Raw genomic sequence first — 19,741 nt, 5'->3', positions numbered from 1 at the left:
CTAACACCACGAATTCACGGTCCAGGGATCTTAATGGGTGCCGGGAGTAATCGGGGGATGGTATATTTTTTCTTGAATCCTCCCCAAAATAAGGACTCCCATTTTCCTTCTCTCCAATCAGTCTAATATCTCTTTCCTTTATTTATATCTTCTTATATTCCTCCCCTCCCATCCTGTGGCATATAGGTTTCGTAACTAGCTACAACATCGGCTTGCTAACACCACGAATTCACGGTTCAGGGATCGTAATGGGTGCCGGGAACAATCAGGGGATGGTAAACGGTGGTGACCCGGACGCGGCCGCGTCCACACTAGGCCTCACGAGTCGACTCATGAGGCGACTCGTGCCCCCGGACTCACAGAAACAATATAAAACGGAGGGGCATGAGTCCGCTGCTGGCAACTCTGGCGAGAGGCATTTGGGGGGGGCATGAGTCTAGACTACGGGAGAACATCAGCTGGACGCTACTTTCAGATCATGGCTGAAAACGTTGAGGACAACGTCGAGTGGACTCGGGGCAACACTCACATGCTGATGTTTTTCTGAAGCAGCACCGCGCTGCGTCTGGCAGGTGAAAATAGACAATATAAAAATAAAAATGACTGGCGAGGCGACTCGTGAGGCGACTCGTGCCCCGCCTCACGGAGTATAGTGTGAATACACACACCCTTGAGGCGGGGCACGAGTCGCCTCACGAGGCCACGCCTTACTAAAGCCTATATACCATCCTCAATTCCTCCCATTTTCCTATTCTCTGATTTTCATTCTCTTTCATTTTTCTCCCATTTTCTCTTCACGTCTCCATTCTACCATCCTCTTTTCCTCCCATTTTCCCATTCTCTGTTTTTCATCCTCTCCTCACATTTTCCTCCTACTTCCTCATCACATTTCCATTCTATCCTCCTCTTTTCCTCCTATTTTCCTTTTTTCATTCCCTCAGGCCTATAGTCTCAAACATATTACAGGGCATACACACCTACATTCGTTAAGGGTGTCGTAGATGTTGTTGTGGGTATCTCCATGGGTAGTTTTATGAGCCTAGTGATAGTTTGGCAAGGCTTCTGCACAATGAATACGAAAAGCACTCGTGAAATATTTATTGTGACCCCAAAGCGTCTCCGGGAATACGCGCCTTGACCTCTTTTACGCCCATTTCCTTCCCTCCTTGCCTGTCTTCCTCATCCTTTCCTTCCTGTGTTAAGGCTTCTTCCTCTTCTTTTTCTTCTTCTTCTTTTTCTTCTTCTTCTTCTATTTCTTCTTCTTCTTCTATTTTTTTTTTCTTCTTCTTCTTCTTCTTCCTCTTCTTCTTCTTTTCTTCTTCTTCTTCTTCTTCTTCTTCTTCTTCTTCTTCTTCTTCTTCTTCCTCTTCTTCATTCTCCTTTGCTTCCTCCCATTTCCTCATCCCATTTCACTTCTCCAATCGTCCTTTCCTCCTCTTTTTCCATCCTTCTCCCTTAACCTCTTTTACACCCATCTCCTTCCCTCCTTATCTATCTTCCTCATCCTTTCTTTCCTGTGTTAAGGCTTGTGGGGTGGAAGGGTAGGGAGAGTCAAAGGGCAGCCGAAAGAAAATTAGCTGGGATTAGGACGCGTGATTTGGCCCTGCTGTGAAGTGGCCGCCGTGCCAGAGCTCCGCCGCCGCCGCGTCCCCACACCCCGTCTTCGTCACCGTCAAGATTAGAAAGGTCATGCAGCGCCGATATCACAGCGCCAAAACCCGCATTCCGATGGTGACTACGTGGAAATGCCGTATATAATAAAGCCTTAATTTAGTCGTTTTTGTTGTTTAGCGTCATGCAGCCTACTTCTGTTTTTATTTTTTTTAATAGGGATGAGGGTAATGTAGTACTGTATCGACGTGTTGTTATGCTGGAAATGTCGTACATAGTATTTTCTTTCTCTTAGTTGTTTTGTGTTGTTTTTAGAGTCGTGTTCTTTATTTTTTTAATTTTTTTATTTTACGTGCCAGCCTATAGCGCCGGTAGGCTTTCTTGAGGGGCCTGGATGGTAGTCGGCCCCAGCCCGTCATGGCGCAGGCAAGTGTTTTATAGTGGCGCCATCTTTTCTTGGCTCATGCTGCCCCCCGGAGCTCGTTCTTGATTCACTTAGAGGGTTTCCTCTAAAGTCCGGGTTGGTTGGTGGTCTTCAGGACAGCATGTGGATAGTCTTAAGCCACTCAGCGGTGACTGAAAAATCCCAGCGGATTCGAACCCGCGTCGTCCATCACGCGGTGAATGCGGGGCCCGCACGCTAACCACTCAGCCACCGCCTTTCTTTTTCTTGGGGATAATGGTAATGTTTGGTTAGTGGTGTCTTAGAATAGTGTTCTTCCTACACTATCTCCAAAGGCAGGAAAGGATATTAAATCGGGTTCTCATGAGTGTTTTTTCATGTCAAACAACCACAAGGGTCACCAAACTACATATGGAAATGACAACAGCTACGAAAGCCAGGTCAAATGTGTGCTTGGCCGCTGGTGTTGAAGAATATGACCTTAAGTTAAAAGCGTATGCGGGAAGCGAAGGCGTGAAATTTTTATCGCGTGACTGTTTATTCCAAATCTCGTGGATGACGAGTGTCCCGGATCTTTGAATAATCATGACTCGCGGTGTTGACATCCTGTATATAGATCCGGCTGGGTGTCCGGGCGAGGCTAGGCACCCCATGCCCTTAACGGGGCCTCTGCAGGGGCACTGAGGACTCCTGCTGCATCTGCCGGGCCGTCCGTCGCAGGGGGAGGAGCTGGGACCCCGGTTTCTCCTGCTGGCCTTTGATGTTTTGAGGTTGAGCAATATTTTAGTCTTGGTTAATTGAAGTTTTGAATTGTGAGTCACGCTATCAGGGCCCCAGCACCCCAGATAACGTGTTATCAGACAAAGCGTCGGTACCGGAGCTCAGCGTGATAGTGCCCAGGCGGGGCCAGGTGTTTACGTGTGTGCCCAGGGTCGAAAAAGTTGTATATTCCATTGTAGAAACTTCCACGACACACCTATGTATATATTAGTAGCCTTTGCGTGCAGTGCGTGACGCTTGAGGGTGCAGAGACCGCCATCTTGAGGCGTGCATGGCGACACATCAACGCCGCTGCTTACACGACACTGTTATCAGATAAGAACACGAGCAGCGGCAACGACGCAGCCACATTCACTTCGAGTCGGTGCTTTGTCGCGGCGGTGCGTGCAATACTTTGTGGCGTTGCTGGTGAATACTTTGTGAGTGAGTGAGCGTTGACCAGCGAATACCTTCCACCCGAGGACTGTGAGGCGCGTGAGTGACTTTTGGGAGTGAGTGAACCTTCGCGCCGTGAGGACCTCCTGCCGGCGGGCGAAGGACCATGAGGCGCTTGGGCGTGGCGGCGGCGGCGGTGGCGGTGGTGGTGGTTGCCCTGTTCTGCACGGGGGCGAGGGCCAGCACGACCCCCGCCCCGCTGACGGAGGAGGAGCGGCTGGAGAGGCTGGAGTGGGTGGCGAAGGTGCTGGAGAAGGAGGGAAGATACGGTACGCTGGCTGGTGTTTGTGTGTCTGTTGTGTGGTTGTTGGTCGGACCATGAGGGGGCAACTCTTATTTGAGGTTGCAGGGAGAGAGATAGTACCGTTTTCTTATTGTTCTATCTTAATGGGAAGTTCAGTGATCAACCTCTTCCTTTATATACAATTTTTTCTCTCATTACTCTCTTCCATCATTATTATTATTATTATTATTATTATTATTATTATTATTATTATGATTAGTATTAGCAGCAGCAGCAGCAACAGTAGTAGTAGTAGTAGTAGTAGTAGTCCACCTCTTCCTCCTCCTCCTCCTCCTACTCCTACTACTACTACTACTACTACTACTACTACTACTACTACTACTTCTACTACTACTAGTGTGTAAGCCTTAGACCTCAAAAAAACATCCCATGAAACTAATTTTAACGGCACCACATCACAATTGCTCCTTCTTCACTGTCGGAAAAGAGAGACGAAGGAGGAAAGGAAACATCGTAGTAGTTTTAAAATTCCAACAATACGCCTGAAAATAAAGTAAACGACAGCTCTTTAGTCCTTCTCTCCGCCTCCCCAACTGAATATATTAGCGACAAGCGACATAGAAAGGGAAGGGAAAATAAATAAATAAAAGATAAATAAAAAGATAAGAGGGTAGATAAGTAAATAAATGAATAAAGAAAGGAAGGAAAATGAATAGATAAAAGAAAAAAAGAAAAAAAAAAGAAAGCACAGGTATGAGAGGAAGAGAACTGAGAACTGACGCAAGGGAGAGTTTAATCGGCTTTGATAATTCTTTGTTGTATTTCGTCATTAATCCACGAATACGTATGCGCCTTTTTTTCTTCTTACAATAAAGGAAGCAACTCAAGGGCAACAAAAAGAAAGTGTAAAGAAGAAAAAGCCCGCTAATCGCTGCTCCTATAAAAGAGAAAAGTAAAGAATGGCCCAAAGAGAGGTCAGTTCGGGTGAAGAGGTGTCTTGTACTGCATTCAATAAAAAAGAAGAAGCGAAAAATACCACATTGTCAGGAGAGGGAAAACAAACAAACAAGAACTGAAATGACGAAAGACGCAGGCGACTCGTGATGGCTTCGTTTATAAAAAGACGCGAATAAAAACAAAAAAACATCATCAAGAAAGAAAAAAAACATGAAATAGAGAAACGCGAGATAACCGTCGGCGTAGATAAAAAGAAAAGTAACAAAGGGTCGAAAAAAAAGAGAACGTCCTCCTCGTATCTCCTTAAAGTGAGTGATGAGTGTAGTAAGTGGATCATTAAAACGAGATAGTGGGACAGCCTTACCTACGGCATCAACCACCACCACCACCATCTCTCTCTCTCTCTCTCTCTCTCTCTCTCTCTCTCTCTCTCTCTCTCTCTCTCTCTCTCTCTCTCTCTCTCTCTCTCTCTCTCTCTCTCTCTCTCTCGCCGAACTGAAGGGAATCAAGTAGCAATAAATAAATAAGTAAAAATAAATAAAAAGATAAAAAAGTAGATAAGTAAATAAGTGGATAAAGAAATAGAGAAAGAAAAGAAAAAAATGAATAGATAAAATAAAAGAAAAATAGGAAAATAAAGATATAAATGAAGAAAAGAAGAAAGTGATAAATAAAATAAAAGAAAAATAGGAAAATGAAGAAAGTGGATATAGAAATAAATGAAAAGAAGAAAATGAATAGATTAAATAAAAGAAAACTAGGAAAATAAACTAAATAAAGCAATACATGAAGAAAAGAAGAAAATGAATAGATAAAATAAAAGAAAATAGAAAAATAAAGAAAATAAATAAATAAATAAAGAGATGAAAAGAAAATGAATAGACGAAATAAAAGAAAAAAAAGAAAAAAAAAGAAAACGAAAGAGCAAACAAATAACTCCACACAAAAGACAAACAAAAAGGAAAACAAAAACAAAAGATAAAAAAAAACAGGAAAAAAACTAACCAAACGAACGTGGGAACTTCAAGAAACAACAAAAACAACAACTATACGAAGAGGGAGACTGATAGAGCAAAGAAGGGAGGGGGAGGGAGAGAGGGAGAGATAGAGCAGGAGGGAGAGAGGGAGAGGGAGAAGAACTATAGGAGAGGGGAGCGGGTGTAGGGTGGAAGGAGGAGGAAGAGAGAAAGGGAGAGAGAAAGACTGGTATGAGAGGGAGAGTCGGTGGGTGGGGTGTTGGGAGAGAGAGGGAGAGAGGAAGCAGAAGGAAGGGAGACGAAGAGAGAGAGAGAGAGAGAGAGAGAGAGAGAGAGAGAGAGAGAGCAGAAGGAAGGGAGAAGAAAAGGGAGGGAGAGAGAGACAAGTAAGGGAGGGAAGGTCTATCAATGGGTTGGGTAGAGGATGTAGGGGTTGGGCCGGTATACTCAAACGCTTCCACCCCTCACATTAACTATTTCCAAAGGTCGAAAAATAGATTAATCGGGTTCTCAAGAGTGCTTTTTCACGCTCATGGTACAGCAGAAGGATCAAACTGCCACCAGGGTCATAAAAGTACCCCTATAAATGCCCCAAACTCCTACGAAATCCTTGTTGAATGTGTGAACTAGGATCGAAATGTTTAACCCGTTGGATGCGGATATCCTACAAGAAGACATCGCCAAGTTATAGGAATAAAACAAAAAGTGTCTGCTATAATTCAATGAAGAAAAATGTAAAGTCATTCATTTTGGGAGGGGATATCCAGCATACCAATACCACATAGGAAATACTCCACTATCCACCACAGAGGCAGAGAAAGACCTGAGAGTATATGTTTTCAGGCTACCACTGAAGGCGATATTCATGCCAATCGCAGCGGACGGGTTAAGAATATGACCCTTTAGTGAGGAGGCATAAGAAGAGAGAAGAAACGGAGACGGAGGGAGAGAAGAAACAGTAAGGGGAGGGAGGGTCTTTCTGAGGGCGGGGTGGGACCGAGGGAGGGATAGATCGGTCTCCCTTATCTCTTAATACTGTTTATCATCATTCGTAGATAAGAGAGATAATGGAGCTCCACTACTAGCGAGCGACCTGACTCACACGCCCGCGGGGGGTTGTGGGAGTCGAGGAAGAGCGATAAGAACGTAATGGTGGTAATATCGGAGGGAGTAATGGTAGGAAGAGTGATGGTTTGAAGGCTTGGCTGAATCTCGTAATAAATAAGAGTAAAAGGGTGTGTAGTTCCTCTGTGTGTGTGTGCTTGTGTGTGTGTGTGTGTGTGTTTTTATTGTTCATGTGCAAAAGAGATAGATAGATAGATAGAGAGAGAGAGAGAGAGAGAGAGAGAGAGAGAGAGAGAGAGAGTTGTAAAAGTCTACGGAAACCTCCCACCACATTTACGTACCTACAACCTTGGCCAGATCCTTTCCGTGTTTCCCTGTTATTTACCTCTCATACCTCATTTTCTACCTCCCTTCCCTCTTGAAAGTGCTAAAGTCGTAGGCAAGAGGAAATACAGACACGGGAAGGCTGTTTCAGAGTTTACCAGGGAAAGGGAAATAATGTAGAAGCTATTTAGTTAACTCTTGCATAAGGGATTTGGATAATATTGGGATGAGCTAGAGCGGAAAGTCGTGTGCAGCGTGGGCGTGGGAAAGGAGGAGGCGTTGAGTACTTTAGTTTTTACTGATTATGTTTACTTCAGGCACTTATAAGAAGAAAACGACATTCAACATTCTAGTTTACTTCAGGCACTTATAAGAAGAAAACGACATTCAACATTCTAGTTTACTTCAGGCACTTATAAGAAGAAAACGACATTCAACATTCTAGTTTACTTCAGGCACTTATAAGAAGAAAACGACATTCAACACTCTAGTTTACTTCAGGCACTTATAAGAAAAAAGCGACATTCAACATTCTAGTTTACTTCAGGCACTTATAAGAAAAAAGCGACATTCAACATTCTAGTTTACTTCAGGCACTTATAAGAAAAAAGCGACATTCAACATTCTAGTTTACTTCAGGCACTTATAAGAAGAAAACGACATTCAACACTCTAGTTTACTTCAGGCACTTATAAGAAGAAAACGACATTCAACACTCTAGTTTACTTCAGGCACTTATAAGAAGAAAACGACATTCAACACACTAGTTTACTTCAGGCACTTATAAGAAGAAAACGACATTCAACACACTAGTTTACTTCAGGCACTTATAAGAAAAAAGCGACATTCAACATTCTAGTTTACTTCAGGCACTTATAAGAAAAAAGCGACATTCAACACACTAGTTTACTTCAGGCACTTATAAGAAGAAAACGACATTCAACACTAGTTTACTTCAGGCACTTATAAGAAAAAACGACAATCAACACTCCAGCCTAAACAGATCAGTAGTGTTTCAGGCAGCTATAAGAAGAAATGGGAATTGAAAACTGAAGCTGTAAACATGTCAAGCGCTTTATTCAGTCTAAAAAGTATGAAAGGGATTGGAAACTAGCTTAAAAAATAGAATGCTTCAGTCAGGCGATCGTTGAAAAAAAATATAAAAGAAAGTCCTTGATTCTCTGAGCCTAGAAAACTAGTTAAAGGTGGGGATAACTCGCCTAGATAACAAACTGTGTCTTGAGCGTTAGTCTGTTCCATAATTCTACGTACGTAAAATTAATATATATTTTCTATGCGTTAAATGTGAGCGCACGTTTCCAAATGTATTGTGTTTGCCTTTCTTTCTAACACAATGCTTATTCTCTCTAACATGATGGATAGTTACGTAAAGTATAATTGCGATCCGTATTCTCAGACGCTTTTGGCTTTCAGAATAAATATTTTCAAAGACCACAAAGATTAGTCGTGTTTTCATAATGTTTTTCGCATTCACGGGGCTCAGAATCCTTGTCAAGCTATCTTTAACCGTGTAGCAGCGACGGGCCAAATTTGTGCCATGATATAAACCCCCCAAAATAGATGATACATAATCTGATCACAAATGCATTGATATATATTATGAAATGGTTTGTGTGAGGGGTGATTTTTTCTCATTTTTCTCGCTTAGAGGGACCATTAAGAAACATGATCCCCGCTGCTATCAGGTTAAGCTTAGAAATACCCATGGAAATACTAACACAACAACCTACACGAAAGCCTTGTCCAGTGTGGGTGTGAGAGCCCCTAAATGTTTGAGAATTCGGGTCTAAATTACATTCTCATTTGTGGTTTGTATCATTTAGAGAAAGGGCATTTTGGGGGAGTCCATCTTATGTGTACTTGAGTTCGCTTCTTCCTTGATCGTTCCTCTTGTTAGTCCCGCACCGTCCCTTCGTTATCAGAGGTTCGAGTGGCTTGCTAATCTTCGTGTGTTACTCATCCTACCTTTCTTCCTTTGTCTTTCCTTTCTCTCGTTCATTTATGTGTTCGTGATTTCGTTCCCCTTTGTCTTTGTTTGTTTCTCTCTCTCTCTCTCTCTCTCTCTCTCTCTCTCTCTCTCTCTCTCTCTCTCTCTCTCTCTCTCTCTCTCTCTCTCTCTCTCTCTGTGGAAAGAAGAAACAAATAAACAAAGAAATGACAGAAAGTAAGAGAGAAAGATAAAGTAAGAAAGAAAAACCGAAGAAAAGAAGAAGAAAGAAGGATAAAGAAAGAAAGAAAGAGAGAGAGAGAAAGAAAGAGCGAGGGGGGGAGGGGGGGACGAAAGAAAGAAAGAAAAAAGGAAGGAAAAAAGAAAAAAGAGAAAGAAAGAAAAAAAGAAGGCAAAAAGGAAAGAGAGAAAGAAAGAAAAAATAAAAAGCAAGCGAGTGGAGAAAATTGGAAAGGAGTAGAAGGGTCCTAATGCCCGGTAACCTACATATATATAAGTGATACGCGGTTACTATCTCATTTTTCTGGCAAGGTCTTTCTTTATTCGGCTCAAGTTCACCGATTGGCACCGTTACCTTCACCCAATTAAGGACAATCTTTTAATAGCCTCACCTGGGACACCTCACCTCACCGTCCTCTTAATAACACTAACCAATTATTACGTCGCTTATCATTCGCTCGACTCATTCATTCCCTTCTCATTCAGTTTTCAACCCTAATTAAAGTCGTCCGTCGTTCAGTATCTTCATCACTTTCATTTATTTTTACCCGCATTATCAGGTTAATTTACATCTTTACTTCCTCATTATATTTTCAGCTTTCACTATTTTTTTCTCTTTTATGTTATCTGCAACTTTTCCATCTATTTTTTCTATTATTATCAGCTAAACTAACATATTTACCTCCTCATTATATTTTCAGCTTTCACTATTTTTTTCTCTTTTATGTTATCTGCAAATTTTCCGTCTATTTTTACTGTTATTATCAGCTAAACTAACATATTTAATTCCTCCATATATTTTCAGCTTGCACTAATTTTTTCTCTTATGTTATCTGCAACTTTTCCATCTATTTTTACTATTTTTAGCTAAACTAACATATTTACCATCTCATTATATTTTCAGCTTTCAATATTTTTTTTCTCTTTTATGTTATCTGCAACTTTTCCATCTGTTTTTACTATTATTATCAGCTAAACTAACATCTTTACTTCCTCCATATATTTTCAGGTTTCATTAATTGTTTTTTGTTCAGTGTCTATACCATCTTTACATATTTTTACTTACACCAGGGATGAAAACTATTCGAAGAGAAATATGTAGAGAGAAGTTATCAAGAAATTAGCCGAAGCTCTGAAGGAGTATCCCAACATAGGACCTGTAACGCCTGGTAAATCCTTTTTTTTTTATACTCGATATATGTTTAGCATCCAGCTTGTTTTGATCTGTGCTGAGGCCGAAAACATCTGTTGCGCGTGTGATAGGAAGAGCGCTCCTTGCCACAGGTACCGGCGGTTAGATGCCAATAAAAGACACCAGAAAATGTCCGTGAGATGGCACCTTTAGTCTCCACCCTTTATTAAATTCGTCCGTCCTTCAGTATCTTCAAGACTTTCATTTACTTTTACTCGCACTATCAGCATATTTGACATCTTTACTTCCTTATTATATTTTCAACTTTCACTTATTTTTTTCCTTTCTACAATGTTTGCAATTTTGTACGTCTAATTATACTCATATCAGCTTATCATATCCCTTAACATATTTCCAACTTTTATTCTTTTTTCTTTCGTTAATATCTACACCTGCTTTACATACTTTTACTTTTATTGTTAGCTTTCCTCGCTCACTAAGTGTTCACCCCTTATTAACATTTTACCTGTCCCTCCCTTAACACCTGTGGGGCCCCTCCCATGCACTCATTCCTTCTCGTTTTCTCTAATCCCTATCACCTTCATCTTTACCTCCTTCCACCCCTATTCTTTTCATCTGTTTTGCTTCTTCCCACTTTCTCATTCACTCCATCTATCTATTTATCTATTTACTCATCCATCCATATTGCTCCATCTTTTTAAATTCGTCCTTCATTCCACATCTGCGTCACATTCATCTACTTTTGTGCGCATTATCAGCTTAATTAACATCTTACTTACTTATTATATTTTCGACTTTCACTCTACTTCAGCGTTGCCAAACTGTCGTACTCTGAACACTGCATTTATCATTTTTAGGCTCCAAGACTGTCGTAACCGCATAAATAACGACAGAAATTTAAAGTTATCGTTAAAACTTAAATATTGATCGCTTTCGTTTATTCTGGTATATTTATTGGTAAGTAACTACGAAAATGCAATGCGCTGAGTACGATAATATGGCAACGCTACAGTTTACTTCCTCTTTTCTACAATTTTTGGCTAGTAGAAGAATGGGTACTTGGGGAAGGTAGACTGTGGTAACCCGGATGCCACACCTACTCTGTTTTCCGGGGTGTTGAATTCTTACCCACTACAGATTTAAGGGCCAATGCAACGGAGATGAGCACCGAGGCCACGCTTAGCTATTACGTATGCTCCCAATATTACCAGGCGCTAGGACGCATTTTATTATAGATAGATTTTATTATATTTATTCTTTTCTTTCTTTTACTTCTACTCCCCCTTTCTCGGCTTTCTTTCTTTTTCTTTTTCTTTCTTTCTCTCTTTCCTTTTTTTTCCTTCTTTTTTTCTTTCTTTCTTTCGTCCCCTCAAGCTCTTTCTTTCTCTTTCTTTTCTTTTTTTCTTTTTTTCTTTCTTTCCTTCTTTTTTCTTTCTTTCGTCCCCTCAAGCTCTTTCTTTCTCTTTTCTTTTTTCTTTTTTCTTTCTTTCCTGTCTCTTTCTCTTTCTTTCTCTTTTCTTTTTTCTTTTTTCTTTCTTTCCGGTCTCTTTCTCTCTTTCCTTCTTTTTTTCTTTCTTTCTTTCGTCCCTTCAAGCTTATTCTTTCTCTTTCTTTTGTCTTATTTCTTTCTTTCCTGTCTCTAACTTTCTTTCCTTCTTTTTTTCTTTCTTTCTTTCATCCCCTCAAGCTCTTTCTTTCTCTTTCTTTTTCTTTTTCCTTTCTTTCTTTCCTGTCTCACTTTCTTTTCTTCCTTTTTTCTTTCTCTTTCTTTCTTTATATACCTTTGCCTTTACGTACTTTTTTTTAACATCAAAGGACACGGCTCAAGGGCAACAAAAAGAGTAAAAAAAAAAAGAAAAAAAGCCCCCTACTCTCATCATCAGCTTAATTAACATTCTTACTCCTTCTACCCAGTGCTTTCCTTGTTCTTGTCACTCTTCTCTCCCCAGCATCGTGCCCACAGAGTTATATATATATTTAACTCTGTGATCGTGCCCCGTCCCCGCTAACGTCTCTTTTCCCTTTCCCTCACAGATCCCATGAAGTCGAGGGTCGCGCCAGATCCCGACGGAGGCCCACCCGTAGTGATGCTGGACGTCCTCAAGAGCAACAGGACCAAAAGGAGCTTCGGTAAGTGTGCTCTCTGCCTGTCTATCTGTCTGTTTGTCTATCTATCTATCTATCTATCTATCTACCTATCTATCCATCTCTTCTGTTATTAATTTTTTTTTGTTTATCTTTTATTTTCTTTCCGACAGTCTTTTGTTACGAGTATCATTCGCTCAAACAATTTCTACGTTTTCTTTTCTTTATTCCTCCTACTCTCTCCTTCTTCTTCCCCTTCTCTACTCTTATCTTCTGTTTTCCCGCTCTCAGTTTCTATCCTTGTTCTCGTTATTCCTGCACCTCTCCTCTCCGTTTGTTCCTTCTTTTCCTTTTCTCCTTCCGTCTCTTCCTTTACCTCTCCCTCCATTCCATTCCATTGACTTCCCTTCCATTTCCTTCCTTTCCTTTATTCCTTTGTCTTAATTCCCTTCTCACCCTTCCATTCCCTTCTACTAATTCCCTTTCCCTGATTCCTTTTCCTTCTCTTAATCTCATTTCTTCAATACCCTTTCCTTCTCTTAATATCCTTTCCTCAGTTCTTTCTCTTAATTCCCCTTCTTTAACTTCCTTTTCTTCTCTTCCTTTATTTTCCTTCTCTTGAATCTCTTTTGTTCCTTTAATCTTTTTCTCTTTATTCTCATTCTTTCTTTCCATTCCCACCACTTTAATTCCTTTCCTTCTCTTCCTTTCCTTTCCTTCGCTTGAATATTTTTTGTTCCTTTAATCTTTTTCTCTTTATTCTCATTCTTTCTTTCCATTCCCACCACTTAAATTCCTTTCCTTCTCTTCCTTTCCTTTCCTTCGCTTGAATCTTTTTTGTTCCTTTAATCCTTTTCTTTTTATTTTCATACTTTCTTTCCATTCCCATCACTTAACTCCCTCTCCTTCTCTTCCTCATCCTATCCCATCCTTCACTCCAACATCACGCCTTCCCAACAGATCCCATGAACTCGAGGATAGCGCCGAGGCAGTGGCAGAACAACCAAGGCCCTTACGTCATCACCGCGGACCGCCTGAGGGAGATCCGTGACCAGAAGATGTACCCATTCTTTGACATCGACTCAAAGGGCGGCACTGGCGACCTCGAAAAGAACATCAACACCCAGAACACGCAAGTCAACAAGCAACTCAACTTCCTGCTGCCCTTCTTCGGGTTTGGCCTCAACTATACGTGGGTGAGTGCTGATGGTGGGTGCTGTTTTTGTTTTAGAATGACGAGAACGATGTTACTGTTTTCCTTCTACTTTTTTTTGTTTTCTGGTTCTTCTTGTTCTTGTTCTTGTTCTCATTGTTGTTCTGGTTGTTCTTATGTCTTTTTCTTTGTCTCTTCCTCCTTTCCCTTCTCCTCCTCCTCCTCCTTCTCCTTCTTGTCCCTATTCGTAATTTTGTTGTTTTTAGTTATTTTTTGTTCTTGACCTTGCTCTCTCTCTTTCTTCTTCGTCGTCGTCTCCTTCTCCTCCTCTTCATCGTCCTTTTAACCCAATCCACTCACCCTCACCCTCAGCCTTACCTTACCTCTCCCCTTCTCCCTCCGCAGGTGTCCCTCAACGGCTACCTGGGCTTCTCGGACGCTCCCTTCAACTGGGCCAACTACCCCCTCAGCTTCCCCGTGCAGGAGTGGCCGGACCGTCCCGACCCGTCCTTCATGGGCCCCTTCTACTCCAAGTGCAACATCGGAGAGCTGAGACCCGGGGATGACGACAGCAGGAGACCCGGAGTGTACTGGAGGTGAGTTGACATAGATTTACATAGATATTAACGGGTGGTGATAATAAGAGGAGACCCGGCGTTTACTGGAGATGTTTAGTGGAGTTGACATAGACTTACATATATATTAACGGGTTAGGGTGATAGTAGGAGGGCTGACGTATATACTGAAGGTGGGCTGGCATAGATTTATATAGATGCTGATTCTTGGTTGTTTTTTTGGTGGGTCTATCTTGGAGGGGTTGGTTAGTTTGGTTGTTTTCTTGTGGTTTTGTGACTGTTTTTTATTTTATTTGTGTGGTGTGAGTTTTTGTGTTTGTTATCTCCTTGCTTTTTTTTTTGTTTGTTTGTTTGATGATAGACAGGGAGGCCCGGCGTGTAGTACTGGAAATGAAGAAAGGAAGAAAAAAAAGAGAAAAAGAAATGAAGAAAGATGGAAAAAAAGCGGGGAGGGGGGAAAGGGGAGGGGGTGGGTTGACATAGATTTGCAGGTTTACATAGCTTGACAGGTTTACATAAATTGACGGTTTTACATAGATTGACAGGTTTACATAGATTGATAGGTCTACAAAGATTGACAGATTTCTTTAGATTGACAGATTTACATAGATTGACAGGTTTACATAGATTGATAGGTCTACAAAGATTGACAGATTTCTTTAGATTGACAGATTTACATAGATTGACAGGTTTACATAGATTGATAGGTCTACAAAGATTGACAGATTTTTTTAGATTGACAGATTTACATAAATTGACAGGTTTACATAGATTGACAGGTTTACATAGATTGACAGGTTTACATAGATTGACAGGTTTACATAGATTGACATATTTACATAGATTAACAGATTTACATAGATTGACAGGTTCACATAGATTGACAGGTTCACATAGGTTTATATTGATGTTGACTCTGGGTTTGTTTGGGGTTTGGGTGGGTCTCATTTTTAGGTGATTTTTTTTTTTGTTAATGTATTTTTTTTGGGGGGGAGGTTTAGTTTTTGTGTTGTTGTTTTTGTTATTTTCTTGTTTGTTTTCTTGTTTTGTTTTGTATTTCTGGATCTTGTTGGTTTCGTTTTACTTTCGTGTTTCTTTTTGTTGTTGTTTTCTTTATGTTCCTGTATTCTTATTTTTTTCTTGTTCTTCTCGTTCTTGTTCTCGTTCTTGTTCTTGTTCTTCTTGTTCTTCTTGTTCTTCTTCTTCTTTATCTCTTGTTCTTGTTATTTATCTTGTTTGTGGTTGGAACGCGGATATGTACTGTTTAATCTGCAGCTGATAAGGAGAGAGAGAGAGAGAGAGAGAGAGAGAGAGAGAGAGAGAGCACTAACTACCACTAACTACCTAATTACCCTTATATTCTACTCACCCACCTCCTACTTACTCATCTACTTACCTTCACTAACTCCCTTTTTACTTACCTACCAATCAGCTGCTCTCCTACTTACCCACCCTAATACTTACCTATCTTTCTGTCTATATATCTACCTACCTATCTATACACCCACCTACATACCTACTTACCCATGTACTTACTTAACTTACTATACTCTTTTTTTTTACCTGCCCTTTTAGTATTTTTTTTTTGTTTACTTACCCACCCTTTCACTCACCTACCCTCCTATCCACTTTTCTATCTACTTAAACACCCACTTACATCCAACCTACTTACACTTCTACTATCTTTTTTTGTTTCTGTTTACTTACCCTCCCTCTCACTCACCTACCCCCCTATCTACTTTCCTATCTACTCATACACCCACTTACATACTAACCTACTTATCTAACTTTCTACTATCTTTTTTTTTTGTTTACCTTCCCGCCTTCCTCCTCCTACCTTCACGCCAATCTCCCTTCCTACCGGCCTACCTCCCTTCCCGCATACTTACCCACCGCCCTCCCACTGGCCTACCCACGCCTATAGGTTACAGTTGGTTCCGGATTACCTTATCGCGGCCACAGATAAGATCCAAGTGTACTGATACGCACACCTGCCTGCCCTGCCGCCGACCTTACCTGCCCCCCCAATCACCTCAACACACACGACACACACTGCCCACTCCCCAACCCGCTCCCCCGGCATACCTGAGTCCCCCCATATCAACGCTGAGCCTACTGATTTGCCTCTTTATCGGCTGTATTCCAAGCTCTCCCTTACTAAGAAATGTCGTTTATTGCAAACTTAATGATCAACAGTAATTTCTTAACTTTTTTTTTACTTTCGGGAAATTTCACATGCTTCACCTCCAAATACTTTTTCTTCGTCTCTTCCATACAACAAAAAAAACTATCATGTTGGAATAGCCAGTATATTATTTTTGTATAGTTAATCCGTAATCCAAATCCGTAATCCAAATACTTTTTCTTCGTCTGTTTGTGCCATATAACAAAAAAACTAACATGTTGGAAGTAGCCAGTATATTATTTTTGTATAGTTAACCCGTAAAAGTGGTTCACCGAAAGCTCGTAGATAAGAGAGTCTGGCACAGTGGTATTGTTGGAACTGGTGTCAAGGGAATGGCCTGGGACGCGAGAGTTTGTAATACGGGGACATGGTGGTATTCTCAGCCGCATCCGCCTTTCACATTAGAAGCAGTAAGTAGCGGGCTTTTTTTTTTTTTCATTATTGTTTTCTTTTTTCTACGCCCTTGCACTGTCTCATCTGCTGTAAGAAAAAAACTAAAGGCCGAAAATGAGGTTAATCGCGGTCTAATGAGAGCTTTACACGTTCCCGGCACAGAAGAAAGAATGGTCAAACTACATCCAGGGTCATGAACCACCCCTGAAAATGCCCACAACTCCTACGAAAGCCTTGGCAAATGTGTGTACTTGGGCGTCGAAATATCTTCAGAATATGCATGATTTGTTCATTACTCGGATACCTGTGCTTGGGCAATGTATTTCTCCGTCCCCACATTTTATTTTCATATTGTCTAGGGAGGCCGGCAGGTACCGCCCCCTCCCTTATGCATTCATTCCTACCATTGTATCTGTTTAGTTTCATGGTGCTACCTACACATGTATTATTAGTTGTATAATCACATTCTGCTCTGCCTGGGGGTTGGGATGGCATGTTCCTCCCTTCTCCCTTGTTGTTTACCTGCAACAATAAACTATCAATCAATCTTCTCCTGAGGCTCGCCCGCCACTCACAGCACACTCGCCCTCTCCTCCCACGCCTCACACACGCCTTCCGCTAGCAGTCATTTCTTTCTTCAGACTACTCGTTAAGTTATGCCTATTCGTCTTTGTTATCTTCAAGTCGTGTGGGAAAAAAAAAAACATTAGTGTGTGTGTGTGTGTGTGTGTGTGTGTGTGTGTGTGTGTGTGTGTGTGTTGTTTTGCGTCACTGGTGTTGATAAATGGCTGCGATAGTGGTAATGGTGATTGAAGTGGTGGTGGTGGTGGTGGTGATGGTGATGGTGGTGGTGATGGTGGTGGTGGTGAAATATTATCATCTGAGGAATGTTTCTAATCGTACTATCTTTCCTTTTGAGAGAGAGAGAGAGAGAGAGACCACTACCACTTTTTTTTTTTTTTTTACGCTAGCCCTCGTACGTTCTTGACAGCAACAACGATATCGAGAGGGAGGAGAGAGGGGGGTGGGGAGGAGGAGGGGGGAGGGGGGGAGAATAGCAGGGGTTAGAGGGGGGAGGATTGGAGGAGACTTGGTTATGAGAGAGAGAGAGGTGAGGGGCAAGAGGTGGAAGGGGGGAGGAGGAGGTCTTGTGAAGGAGAGGGGAGGGGGAGGAAGGGGGGAGGGGGAGGGGGAAGGGTCTGGTGAAGGGGGGGAGGGGGGAGGGGGAGTGGAGGAATAATAACATGGTACGTACTTCTTATCTTTTTATCAGAGGAGATAAGCAATAGCTCACAAGGTTTACCACGGCTCTCTCTCTCTCTCTCTCTCTCTCTCTCTCTCTCTCTCTCTCTCTCTCTCTCTCTCTCTCTCTCTCTCTCTCTCTCTCTCTCTCTCTCTGCATGTTTTTTTTTTCTCTCTCTTTTTTTATGCACTTTTTCATTTTACATACTGTTGGTTTCTGTTCGTCTCTCCATCTCTTTGTTTTCTTCATTATTTCATCGTCTTTTTATACTCAGCTTTCTTCCGCCTCCTTCTCTTTGTCTTTTCTCTTCCTATTCCTTTTCTGTTTCATATTTCACTTTCTGTCTGTTTTCATCCTCCTCTTCGTCCTTCTCGTCCTCCTCCTCCGAGTCTTACCCTCTTCCTTCTCTCTTTCGCTTTCATATATCCCCTTCTTTATTATTTTTCTCCTCCTATATCATATTCATCCTCTCCTATGCTCTCTAGTCTCCCTTCTTCTCCTTTCCTTTACACTCCCTTGGCTTAATAATTTTCCCTTCCTGCTTCCTCATGTTACTCTCCCATCCATCTCCCTGCTTGGATTTCTCTTTCACTCTTTCCCGTCCTTCATCTTTTGAGGCTACAGTTTGACCTCCCCCTTTTTTCCACCCTTCCTCTGATTGCAGGCTAAAGAGTGTTCGTCCCGCCTTTGTCTCAACTTGCTTCTCTTTTCCTGGTCTTTTCCTACCCCCAAACGTCATCCTCACTACAGACTTGAGCGTTACTTGCCCTCCCGCGAGCATATCTTCGAACTGTATATGCGTTTGGCACCTCCCGGAGCCGCCGAGCCGTTGGTCACATGCTGGTCGCAACTCACAACTCACGGAATCCTTGCCTAATTATTCTCAGTGCATTTCCCGGCGAAAAGTACCTGCCTTGTGTATCCTCATTTATCATAATCTAACCCAACCTAACCTTAACCTAACTTCAATCGGGCCGGACGCTGAACACTGCTACAGTTCGGAATTCTTCACTAGTTTCTTCTTTCCCATCTCTCTTCACCCACTCCAAAACCTCTCCATGATTACAGACTTGGGTGTTTTGTTTCTCCTGTCCCTACCTCAAAACCTCCCCTTCCTTACAGACTGGGGATTGTTGTTTCTCTTCTCCCGCTCCAAAACCTCTCCATGATTACAGACTTGGGTGTTTTGTTTCTCCTGTCCCTACCTCAAAACCTCTCCCTCCTTACAGACTGGGGATTGTTGTTTCTTTTCTTACATTCCAAAACCTCCCCTTCCTTACAGACTGGGGATTGTTGTGTCTCTTCTCCCACTCCAAAACCTCTCCATGATTACAGTCTTGGGTGGTTTATTTCTCCTGTTCCTACCTCAAAACCTCTCCCTCCTTACAGACTGGAGCGTGACTTGCCTTCCCGCGAGGACCAGTTCGGCGTGGAGCTTCGCGAGCGGCTCATGTGGGACATCCGCGAGGGCATGGTGGGCACGGCGATCTTCAAGCCCAAGCACTCCATCATCGTCACCTGGAAGAACGTCACCTTCGCGGGCGGCTCCGTCAACACCGATGCCAAATATGTGGTGAGTGGAAGGGGGTATGATGGGGCGGGGCAGGGGGTGGGGGGCGGAGCAGGGGGAAGAGGGGAAGGATGTGGAGACTATGATTAGGACAAAGTATGATAATTTATTTGCTTTTGGATAAGGATTAGGAAGGAAAAGAAGAAGGAGGAAGAGGAGGAGTAGGATGAGGAGGAGTATTGGTTATTGGGGTAAAGAAGAAGGGTGAGGAGTGTAAAAAAGAACTGCATTGGCAAATTATATAGTTTATTTTCTTTTCTTTGGGATTAGGATTAGAAGGGAAAGGGAATGGGAAGAGAAGGAGGAAGAGGAGTGTTGGAGATTGATAAGAAGGGTGATGGAGAAGAGTAGAAAGAGGAGGGAAATATACACAGACAAAATATGATAGTTGATTTACATT

The 19,741-nt window shown here is 42.0% G+C and overlaps 1 protein-coding gene across 2 annotated transcripts in view; it reads left to right on the top strand.

Annotated features, from left to right (window-relative positions):
• The first annotated feature begins 2,919 nt into the window (after positions 1-2,919).
• LOC127007698 (protein mesh-like) overlaps positions 2,920-19,741 on the top strand; it is a 48,955-nt gene continuing 32,133 nt past the window's right edge. The window contains exons 1-5 of one of the 2 annotated variants that reach the window (XM_050878932.1): positions 2,920-3,498; positions 12,172-12,267; positions 13,183-13,418; positions 13,781-13,971; positions 19,161-19,344. In XM_050878932.1, the coding sequence (XP_050734889.1) occupies positions 3,336-3,498; positions 12,172-12,267; positions 13,183-13,418; positions 13,781-13,971; positions 19,161-19,344 (870 nt within the window). In that variant the 5' untranslated portion in view covers positions 2,920-3,335. The remainder of the gene's footprint in view (positions 3,499-12,171; positions 12,268-13,182; positions 13,419-13,780; positions 13,972-19,160; positions 19,345-19,741) is intronic. The other variant, XM_050878933.1, reaches the window with a different exon arrangement.

Source organism: Eriocheir sinensis, chromosome 36 (assembly GCF_024679095.1).
Source record: "Eriocheir sinensis breed Jianghai 21 chromosome 36, ASM2467909v1, whole genome shotgun sequence".
Classification (NCBI taxonomy): Eukaryota; Metazoa; Arthropoda; class Malacostraca; order Decapoda; family Varunidae; genus Eriocheir; species Eriocheir sinensis.
This window is presented reverse-complemented; position numbering and strand designations above follow the sequence as displayed.